A 12,205-nucleotide genomic window follows, 5' to 3' on the forward strand; every position below is an offset into this window, starting at 1 on the left:
TAATAGTTCTTTCCTAAACTCTATAAACATGTTTTCTCCCTCTAAACATAACTCAAAATTTCTCTCTTTTTGGCAAACAAAATGATCATTTGTATTTAAACTAATTTTTCTTTGATACTTAGCTTGTAAAAATGGCTTTAAGAACACTACTTAGCTATTAGAGGGATGAGAATCAATGTAATATACCTTTGGACATATAACAGTCCCCATTTACATATAACAAGAGGCATTCAACCAGTTCTGTAACTGTGCTAGATCTGCATTAACATGTTTTTAACTGGCAGCCTCTTACTCATCTTAGCCATGTATCATAATGATCATTTTGACTCATATCTGAGACCCCTGAAGTTTTAAGAATTATAGCATCTTGCTTCTTTTTTCCCTGACTACGTCTATTCATCATCACTCAATTCTGCTGTAGTTGAGGTTATAATTTACATAAATGCTTATTAAATATACTTACATCTGTTGTTAAACCACACAGGCTTCATTCCAGGTTACTTCTTTATAGTGCATACGGGCCTTTGCTTCTTTTGGTGAAATGCTCATCTCTCTAGCTTGAGTTAAAGTTTTCCAGGCAAACATGGTGAATAGCAGACAAAAGACTTGCATTCTCTTTCACTTGGGTGCCTTCAAAAACTAGATCACTGTTTATACTATTTGCTAAATTGTTTGCAATCCAGGATAAATTTGACCCAGTGTAATTGTATAACAACACATCCTGGAATATTATAACACATTAGAGTTGGGACAAAAGGTTTTTCTCTGTTTTAAATATGAAGTATATTTTTTTAAAAGCAAATATTAGAATAATAAATATTTTAATGTATTTATTTAAAGCATAGTTCTAGGATTTCAGTTACCTGATACTGTATTACTAGACTGTTTTAAAAGCATACTAACAAAAAGTATTCTATGTTCAGAATTTTAAAAGGATGATGAGTGAAGTAATTTAACATGAATAACTATGGAGCCAGATTTCAAAACATTTATTAAGTATTTGGCTTAATTATGTAACGTGTTTTAAGGTGATATTCAAATAGAAAGGCTTCATTAAATTTGACACACCATATTTTACGTTTATAGGGTTATTTGGAACACATTTCCAATAGCTGCCTCATTGGAGTAGCATTACCTTGTCATTTATTATCCTATCTTTATAGCATGGTAAAAGGTTCATTTATTGATGCTATCATCCTTGCATCAGAATGTTGCCTTGGTGTGTCAGTACTAGCTATTGGTAGTATAATGTCAGTGTATTTTAGAGATACTTGTAACCACATATCTCTAAAAGATGGTGATGAGAAAGCATGTGGTGTAGTTTGTAAGCTCAGGACATTGCCAAATCCTTGTTTTCTGGCATGTGGACTTTCAAATTGTGCTTGTGAATAGTGCTTGGATTTCTACCTAGCAGCTAAGCAGCATTAATGGTGACATAATTTCTTTAAATTCTAAATTATTCCAATGATTAGGATACAGTTTTACTCTCTGCTTTAACATCGTAAATGTCCATTATTTTGTCTCATAATTATATGGACTTTAATGCAGTAACATGGTTAATAAATTCAAAGATAAAATTTCTTTTTTGAGTATATATCTCCTGAAAATTGATAGGATGATACACCAATTATGTGATTTTTTTACTAATCTTATTAAAGGGGGAGAACATTAAATCTTTGAATACTGTACCTCAATTTTATTGTAATGATTTTGCTGGTTACCAGGTGGGGTGGCAGTTGAAAAATTTGGTGAATGCACTACGAGAGGACCCGAGTGGTGTTATCTTAACTTTGAAAAAGCGACCTCAGAGCATGCTTACCTCAGCACCAGCTTTACTGAAAAATATGAGATGGAAGCCCCTTGCTCTGCAGGTAATGAAGCTTAATCATAAGTCATACACCATCATTTTAGCCATAGATTATCTCAGTAATGCTTCTTTATTGTGCCTCATCTCAGCAGCATATGGATTTAATCTTGTATGCTTTTGAAAATTTGTTTGTGAAATGATCTCTTCACAGCATATCTTAATAGGCTTAATCGTCATGAAATCTGAGAAAGTAACTAAAACCCAAATGATAAAGAACTCTGCCTTAATATATAAACACTTAAAGCATAATTCCAAAAAGCCACAAATATATCATGTCAAAATATGGGTAGAATTGAAAGTAAGAGATTTCATTTTTGTGATATAATCTTCTATTTTATAGGTTATAACTGCATATGCTTCTGGAAGAAGCTAGATGATATTTTAAAGAATTCTTTTAAATCAGGTTATAAGATAGTGATAGTAATTTGTGGACAGTAGGAAGATAAGTTTTAAATTTTAATTAAAATTTACCTAGTCCATTCCTCCTGAGTGTTTTTGACTCTTCTGTCTTGTAGAATAGCCAAAATAGGGAAATTGTCACATTAAAATTTTTGCATTTTTATTCAGCATGAAACATCACTCTAAAATATTATGCTGGATATTGACAAATTAATTAGGAGATATCTATAAAGTTATAAAAGTATTCTAGCTGGAAAAAGGCAATGAAGTAATACATTTCCTTCCATTTCAATTAGAATGTAATATTTAAACATATCATAGATTTTTTTCTCTTACAAAACCTGCATTTTTAAATATTTTTGGTTTATTTTAGTTGTAGTTGGACACAATACCTTTATTTTATTTATATGTGGTGCTGAGGATTGAACCCAGTGCCGCATGTGCTAGGCAAGTGCTCTACTGCAGAGCCACAACCCCAGCCCCCAAAACCTGCATTTTTAAATTACCTTTTTTTAGAAGTCAAATTTTAAAAAAATAATAATAATTGCCCATTGCTCAGATTAAAAAAGAGAAGGAATATATGGAAATGCATTATTGTCACTGGTATGCAAATTGTTGTTAAGCTTGATATTAGTACTTTTTACCATTCATAATTTTTTCCCTAGTTCTCTATTACACATGACTGGCCTTTTGGATTATGATGATTTTTCATTGTCTAAAACTTTAATTATTATTAACATCAAAGTTATCATTATACTTAAATCATATAAAAACACATAAAATGTTACAACATTAAGATCTTTAAATTTTTAATGGGAATCTATTTTTCAAATTAATAAATTTAAACTGTATTGATATGTCCAAATGCATTTGACCTACAGTATTTGTTGTTAAATATATTTGATGATCATTAAAGTTCAGAGGCCAGTGCTTGCCTCATTAAGTCATAGATGAACAGATCAGACTTTCCCATCACATCATTTTTTTTTCTTACTGCATTTCAAATTGCTTTGTTGTTCCACTCTGGAGTTTTCTATTGAAATGTCTTCCCCAAGATCCTTCTTCAAAGTCTGAAGAGGTGGGCACCCTGAAGAAGAGGCCCATACTTTCAGCCATTAGGCATTGTTCTCTGTATATGTCTACTTAAACTTAACAAGTCTTTTCTAGTCCCTCATAAAGGGACTTGAACACCAAAAAGACCCTGGTTTCTTGTTGATCAGTGTGTTCTGTTTGAGGAAATGTATCTAGCTAATAAATTGATAATTTGTTCCCCTGTTGGATTCTTTTCCACAAATGCAAACTGGAGAGTTAAGATAATAGCTGTACCCAATTAAGAATAACTTTTATGTAAAATGCCGAAATAATTGAAAGACCAATATTTTGTTACACATACACTTAGTATACGTATTCAAAGCTAGAGTACAAAGACTATAGTTTTAAAAATTATCTCACATCATTTCTTACCTATAATTATAATAGATTTTTAAAGTATTGTTTCTAAGTCCATTTCTAAATACCAAGAAATTTGCCTTCTTATATTATTAAATGTGTTTATTCCTCATTGCTTATTCAGTTATGCTGAGTATATTTGTAATTTTTTTCAGAATGCAAAAATCTGAAAAAGGGAAACCAAAATTTATATGTGTTTATATATTTATCAACATATTTGTAAATTCATTATTTCAACTGAATTTGGTTCACCTAAAATGTATTGGCAATGGTCAATCATCTGTATGTAAGCCATGCTATTATGGAGAAAAAACTACTTTTAACATCTTTGAAAATTGCTTCAGTGCTTTACTTTTTTTACAGATTAGAAGGAAGAATATTATTATTAATTCAATACTTGCAGTTGGTGTTAAAACAAGGTCTTAGGAGTAAGGGTAATGGATAAGTTCTTTAATATACAATCCTTACACCTCTGCCAAATGTCCCTGCATCCTGTTTTGAGGACCTGAAATTGTACCATTATAGTATTCTTTATCTTAAGACTTTGATATATGCTAAAATGCAGACACTTGGAAGCATAATGGAAATTATCTGGTCAGAAATTCCATAGAATATAAATTCTGATACAACCAAAAATGAACAAAATTTTAGGGTACCAGGATCTCAAGATTGAAGTTAGACTGCCTCCAAAGGGTGAAAAGTCACAGAAATAGTGGGATAAGATGGTTTTGCAGGCAGCTGTGAAATTTTTCATGCTATACCTGAGGTCATGTTTTCTTCCTAGTGCCTAAGGAACAACCTCAGATGTGAAGCTTAAGTGCTAAACATAGTACTAATCCTCTGTGTAGGTACGAGTGCCATTCTTATTGTTCTTGCTTCTGTTATGTGTATAAATAAGTTGGAGAAAAAATACCCATTAACTCATCTAAATATAACTCTTCAGCACTCAACCTTGAATAACTGTACATTAGATTATTTCCTTTTTCATAGAGGTACTGGTATTCTACTAAGAATTGCTTAAATTGGAGGCTACTAAAATCTGTGATGTTTATTTATCTGGTATGTCTTTTTCTTAGACTATACCAGTCTTAATAGATATTAGCATTTTCAGATAAAATATAGCAAAGTTCAAGTAGACACTAGTACATGCATCTTTTTTTTAAAAAAAATATTCTAACATAATGGTTTTTAAATTAATAAGGAAAATTGTTATCTATATAAATAAAATATAGTCTTAGATACTCTAATGTAACTTTAATAAAAGTAGTTCTATTTTTTAAATGTTTAAAAAGATAGTGACTTCTAATATTCATTAACTACAATGATGAATTTTAATTTGGATTTTCTTTTGATACTTATTGATGAAATTATAGTGAAATAAACAAAAGCATACAATTCAACTTCATACTCACAGAGCAATTTCATCAGTACATTTCATAAAATTTGGCAGCTCTTCTGAAAAATTTCTGATTTCTCAAACATATGTGATAGAACTGAAGGACTTAAAAATTCTTTAATTAAATACTACAAGCAGATTTAATTATATTTGAAAGTTTTAATTCTGTTATTTGCATACTTTCATAAATGGCAGAGACGTTTTACTTGAGATAGAATCTTTATTGTAAGAAGCAAGGGATTCCTTGCTTTCTGGGAACTATTTCTCAAACTTAATTGAACCCTTTATTAATTTCCTGGATTTAGGTAAGCATGGTGATTGTTTATGGTCAAGTTCTAATTTGATGAAAAATATTTCCAGGGAACTGTGGATAAACCTCAAGGTATATTGGATATTTTAAATTAGTAAGTGTAGGCCATAGCAGGCATGGGAAGTATCATTTCTTTTTAAAAGAAATATGTTGAACTATTAGCTAGACACTGAAAGCTCCTTGAAATTATCACTGGGAATCAGTGATTTTTGTAAATTTAATAATCCAGTTTTCTGGGAGGAGAATGCATCTCATAAATAATCATTAAAACAATGCTGGAATTCAACAAACTGATTTAGATATTGTTACATTAGCTGTATAATTAGAATTATATTCTTAAACTGTATTCCAATCCATAAATTTCTTATGTTGATACCTTAGTTACTTGTGTGATTTTGTGCTTTTCTATTTAAATTGTATTGTTTAGTATTACCTCAATGACATTTTTACAGGATATTTAAACACCTTTGAGCAAAAACAGAAATAGAAAATAATCCTAACATTTCTTAATAATCCTAACTTTGTCTGTCAACTGGTGTAACAACTGGAGAATGCTGATGACATTACATTTCAACTATATACAGATATGAATGGTTAAATTTATTCCATAAAGTCAAAACACAAAAGTAGCAATAAAATTTACTTCAATATCTAAGTTATGGGTTGGTGTGACTGAAATAAAAATTAGTGACAGAAAGTTTATATGTTTCTGAGAATTTTATTTTAACAGCATGTTTTGAAGAGGACAAAAACTAATATTAGATATGACACTAGAGAAAAATGCGTTTTAAAAAATGTAATTGTGCTAACTGGAAGACAATAACAGTTGTTACGTTTTACATGTTCGAATTAGCAAATAGCTACAAGCAATTGTCATATCAGCTTTTAACTCACCAATGTTTAAGTAAATCAATTAAAGAATTTTAAGTCACATTTGTGTTTTTGAGCCAAATGCTTTTACAGTTAGCAATGACAACAAATAATCAACTAATAATGAAAATATTAGCCATACTTTTTAAATTAATATCCTAAAAATGATGTTTACTGTAATTTGAAAGATGTTGCAGTTTAATTATATTCATAAAATTGGACATCACATAATTAATATATGAGTGTTAGACTCAATACAGTGTGCAAAAGTTGATTTGGTGAAAAAAAAAGACATTTTTTACGGTGACTCTGAAGTCTATATTAGTTATATATTGTGTTATTCCATACATATATTTATGCTCATATATCTGTATTTTAACATAGGCAAATATGATTTCCTGATTGAATCTATGGTCAGAAAAAATATCTGTTTTCTTTGTAGTATAATAGAAAATAAAGTTACATATTTACAAAAGAAGACTCAAATCTTTTGTATTTATAAGCATTCTGAATTCTAAAAGAAGCTATGAAATAACTGAGAATGGGACGATGTTGAATACATGCATTTCCCTTGCTTAAGTTCCAAATAATTTACTACTTAAGAAAAGTTTGGCCAGGAAAAACTGTATTGAGTAATTTTCCAAATTAGATCTAACATTCATTACATGATAAAGAAACTTACAATTTGTACACAGATTCTTGCCTTCCAAAAATCCAGAATACATTTTCTGTGGACATTTGTTTAGATGATTAAAGAAAGAGTTGTTAATATAAAGTAGTGTTCTGATACTAGTATTGGGGAATTATAATGTGTCTAAACTGAGTAAGGTCTTGTATAAAAGTCCTGTTTTAGAATATTGGGGTGTTGTGATCCACTTGTTTGTGTTTGTTCCCAAGAGTGAATAAAATAAATGGCCAGGTTTATATTTGATGTAATCATTTGTATTTCAGTGGGTATCCTCACCCCCAGAAGGCAAAATCAAACTATGTGATCTTGGCATCAGTGACTTTTAAAGCTAACTACATAACACAGTGTTTTAATCTTTAAAGTTGAGGTCATTATTTATATTATTGGTTTCTTTCGAGACTATTATGGTTCTTATCAAAGCTGGGTCACTTTCTATACAGAAAGACAACTAAATTAACATATGCTTGCCAAGAGATGTTAAAATGTAAATTTCCTTATATATAGAAGTTCTTTTTCCATAGTCTTTAAGACCATATGGGTTTCAGAGGTACAGAATCCTTCCCAGAAGTGCTCAGTTATCTTAGATATTTTAGAATTGGGAGGCACAAAGATAAGACGTGAGCCATCAGAGTGTTTAAAGTGAGATTTCATTGATTCCTTACAAAAGCTTGAAGTTCAATTTTTGCAACAATCACAATCTTCCAATGATGTTTAAGCTGGATGAGTAGGATATTATTGGTAAAGTTATTGCTTATGATCTAGAGGCAGATTTGGGCCATACCATATTTTAAGATACAAATTTAAAGTGTTTATATAGTTTAAAATTGATACTATGAAAATGTGTATGTAAGTTTTACTTAAAAGATCTCTGAGTCCTGTTGACAGCAGTAAGTTATAATTAATTGATCTAGGATTATAAATATATGTTTAAAGATGATGCATTAGATTACTTAGAATTTGAACATTTATAGAGATAAATGTCCGTGTCCCCTCAAAATCTATCAGATTTGTTTTTAACAACATACATGCAAATGTGTCTTTGCTCTTGGCGCCTCATTGAATATGTATAAGGAGAGCTTTATGTCACAAGGATCATTTAGAAATGACAAATAAATGATATGACCAGGTCCTCCAAGGAAGTAAACCACTTTGGATGGGATTCATAATGGATCTACATCATACTTGATTGCCATAGTGGATCAGGCTATACTGAAGCTTTATGCTTACTTGAATAATAAGGTGCAGTCCTAAAGTAATACTCTTGTGTTTTATACATAAATGTTGATAGTTCATAATTCTCTTCCCATACAGATTTTACCAATATAGGGTCAGAATGTCAAAATGGTAAAAGAAAAGAATATTACCCTTTATTACTGCATTTTTTCTTAATTTGGAAACCCTTTATAGTACAATGGTAACTGTTTTTGTTATGGACAAATTATCAAAAGTAAATGTTGCTAGGATAAGAGACACTCTCTTTTTACATTATTATACTCTTATTTAGTTTTATAATCTAAGGAATATGCTTATTAAATTGCTAAGAGAACTCCATTTTTGAGTTGAGGGAAACTACGTTTGTTATAATCTGTGTATTTTCACATGAATGATTATTGGTGGTAGGTGTATTTTTAATGCTGCTTGTTAAATAAGAATTTCTCGCTGATAATTTCAGCTAATTGCATCATTCATTCTGTGATTCAATTTTACCTATCTTTCTAAAGTTCATTTAAGTTTGCACTATCTTTTCTACCATTAAAATTTTTAAGAGATTATAATCTTAAATCTTCCCAGAGTTCTTTGGGGTTAATAATCTATTTTTATTTTCTCATGAAGCTTCTAATTTAACATACTGTATTTTCCCCCTTGCCTAATGTCTGAGTTGTTTTTTTTTAAATGAAACTCTTAACTAGACGTGGCAGTGCACACCTATAATCCCAGAGGCTCGAGAGGCTGAAGCAGGAGGATTGCAAATTCAAAGCCAGCCTCAGCAACTTAGCGAGGCCCTAAGCAACTTAGTGAAACTCAGTTTCAAAATAAAAAATAAAATAAGGGCTGATGATGTACATCAGTAGTTAAGCACCCCTGGGTTCAATTCCTGGCATAAAAAATGTTATTCTCAAAAAGAATGACTACTTTCTCATCTTTATTATCTTGACAATAATAGCATGATAAGTAAACAGAAATATACTGAATATATTGAATAATTTACTATGAACTTCACTTGGTAATTAAGCATATACATAAGCTAGATTATATAACTACTTGAGAAACTAGTTGAAATATTTTCTATGATTTACCAGTCAATAAAATATGAAACCAGTTTAGTTAAACAACAGGATTGACTAATTCTTTTTTATCTCTGTAAAAACAAGTTTTTTTTTTAATTGAACCAGCTTGACATAATCAAATCTTTTATCTATTCAAATACTTTAAAGTCTTTTTTCTCTCTGTATTTGCCAATTTAGCTGATCATATTAACTGATGATGCTAGTAGCAACTCCTTGCTGAAAATAGAAACCTTGAAAAATAGCAATTTGAAGCAAGTTGACATGGTTAATATTGAATTTTCCTAGAAAGGAAAAGGTACAAGTACCATAGGTTGACCATCCTGGTAATAGTCCAGGCAAAATATTTAGTTTTTATCTGATACTTAAGGAATATGTTGAATATACTTGTAACCATTTACTACTACTGTTTTTTCCCTTATTTCTTGTTTGGGGAGAAGATGATAGGTACTATCCAAGAAAAGTAACACACAGTTCTGTCGATGGTGGAAGAAAAGGAGAGAAATCCTCAAACTAGAAAAAGTGACACTAAAATTGTAGAAAGACAAATAAGTGTGGTAGATTATTTTTAAAAGCTTATATTTTAAAACTTGGTATGAAGTTTACTTGTAGCATTAAGATATTTTAAAGTGAGAGATCTATTGGAGCATTTAAAAAGCATATTGAGTATTAGCTTTTCTGTCAGTGCATCAGTTTTAAATTATTGGAAAACAATATACTGTGTAATAAAATTTTTCTTTACTGCATTTCTATTATGATAAAATTTTCATCAGACTTATTATTTAGTGTCATCTGTATTTAGAGCCAAGTTATACTTACAGAGAGGAAAACATCTATAAACAGTCACATAATAGTGACTAGATTACATAGATGTAACACTGAACATAAACATGTTATCTCTAAACATGTTATTCAAAGATCTATTGCAGAGGCGTGCAACGCAACCTCAAAATAATGCAGTTGTTCCTTTAGGCTTCATGGTGTTCATCAGTATAAGTGGCTCCTCTGATTACTTATATAATCTTAAGATTTCCTGTTGCCAAGAGTTTTGCTTCTAAAGGACAGGCATAGCTGAACTGGACACTGTTTTCAGAAATCAGTATTGTTTACCATAGTAGTCTTTACTGTACACCTTCATAATATCTTAAAATTCTTCAATTAGTATGTAAAGCTTCTAACTTTAACATCATATGAGATAGATTTGTAAAGCCCCAAAATACATTATCATTCCTTTTTCCCTTCTCTCTCTTTTTCTTTAATTTCTATTTCACATAGATTAAAACTTAACCATCATTTTGGCAGGATGCTTGATTGCAAGCATTTAAGATGAGCTGTGTAACAAGGAACATCAAAAATCATGAAATGAGTCTTAAACTATGTAGTCTATCCCAGTGACCTGCATTGTACTTTCCACTGTATTTATCCTTGGCTTTTTGAACAAATTTTGTTTATCTGTACAAAAGTATTGTTACAATATAAAATAGTTGTACTATGCCATTATATGAATGTCCAAAAATGCATGTTAAATAATAGAACTGTGGGTCTATCTAGATACACTAAAGTGTTTTCATACTGGCTAAAATGGCAACATCTTGTCATGAGGAGATGCAGTTCATTTTGTGATCGTTACTTTGGTATTTGCGATTGCACAAAAATTCTTATTTTTAATGTTAATTGTATGTGTAGTTAATCAGTAAGATCTGTAAGAGAAACATAAAAAAATTGTGAATTTTTATCTCACTTTAGGATAATTTCTTGAACCACAAGATTATTTACAAATGCTGTGAAGTTTGGAATTGGGATGCTTTTAATGCATCCTGATGTATGGCTTACTTCAATATATACAGTCTCTTAACATAAAAGGAAACAACCTCCTATTCATTGTGTACATACAAACATGAAATTGAGATCTATCAATATGCAACTGAAGATTATTTAAAATGAGATAAATGTGTGTGCCTATGAAAGGTGAAATGATTGTGTTACATTAATAACCATACTTTTGAAGATGTACCATAAAATGAGTTTAAGGAGACAGCTAGCTGTTTATATTGACAGAAAAAGGTACATTTTCCTAGAAAATGCTGTCTCATATTGGTCTTTCATAATCCACTTTTGTTGCCTTCTCTGAGAATCTATGACATTCTACAAACCTAAGAGTGGGGCTTGTTTTTTTGGTGAGATCTGAAATAGCTCTCTTGTGTATCAGTCAAGATGTAAGCAAGTTAATTCTTCTATGAATTACTCTTTGTTATCTTTCTTTCGAAAGTGGGATTCTGACAAAGTTAATTTAAATAAGGTTCTGACTATGAGATAAATCTTCCCATTATAAAACAGTACATGGTAATTTTTTACCTCATAATTAGCTTTTAGGTGGTTAGATCACAGGAAAAGGTGAGTTGGGAACTAAGAAGTAACCTCTAATATATATCATTTATTTTTGGAGACTCAAAGGAATATCCATGTACTAAATAACATCCTTCTTGATTTCAGCCAAGTTCAAAAACTTTGCAGAAATAGATCATTTTAAAATGATAACTATGTGTCGTTGTTGTTGTTGTTTTGTGTTGTTTGTGTGTGTATGTATTTTCTTTTTCATTTTAACCAGCCTCTTATACCTAGAAGTCCCACAAGCAGTGTTGCCACGCCTTCCAGCACCATCAGTACCCCCACCAAGAGAGACAGTTCTGCCCTCCAGGATCTCTACATTCCCCCTCCACCTGCAGAACCATATATTCCCAGGTATAAAACTATCATGTTGTTCTAGGCAACTTCTACTTAAAGATTAAACTAATAGCATATAAACTACAAAGTCAATTCTTGAGGAACGCTGTGAATACTTTTTCAGGAATTCTGAATACATTTTGAAAATCATTCCCATTATAGTGAACAAACTTTGGTTGGTTAATAATAGCAGTAACTAATTTGTATTAAATATTTA

At 30.6% G+C, this 12,205-nt stretch overlaps 1 protein-coding gene across 8 annotated transcripts in view; it reads left to right on the forward strand.

Annotated features, from left to right (window-relative positions):
- Cnksr2 (connector enhancer of kinase suppressor of Ras 2) overlaps nucleotides 1-12,205 on the forward strand; it is a 241,034-nt gene that overhangs the window by 117,922 nt on the left and 110,907 nt on the right. For 5 of the 8 annotated variants that reach the window (XM_048796450.1, XM_048796451.1, XM_048796456.1 and 2 more), the window contains exons 10-11: nucleotides 1,725-1,871; nucleotides 11,873-12,006. In XM_048796450.1, coding sequence (XP_048652407.1) covers nucleotides 1,725-1,871; nucleotides 11,873-12,006 — 281 coding nt within the window. The remainder of the gene's footprint in view (nucleotides 1-1,724; nucleotides 1,872-11,872; nucleotides 12,007-12,205) is intronic. The other 3 variants (XM_048796452.1, XM_048796453.1, XM_048796457.1) reach the window with 1 other exon arrangement.

This window comes from Marmota marmota, unplaced genomic scaffold (assembly GCF_001458135.2).
Source record: "Marmota marmota marmota unplaced genomic scaffold, marMar, whole genome shotgun sequence".
Taxonomy (NCBI): domain Eukaryota; kingdom Metazoa; phylum Chordata; class Mammalia; order Rodentia; family Sciuridae; genus Marmota; species Marmota marmota.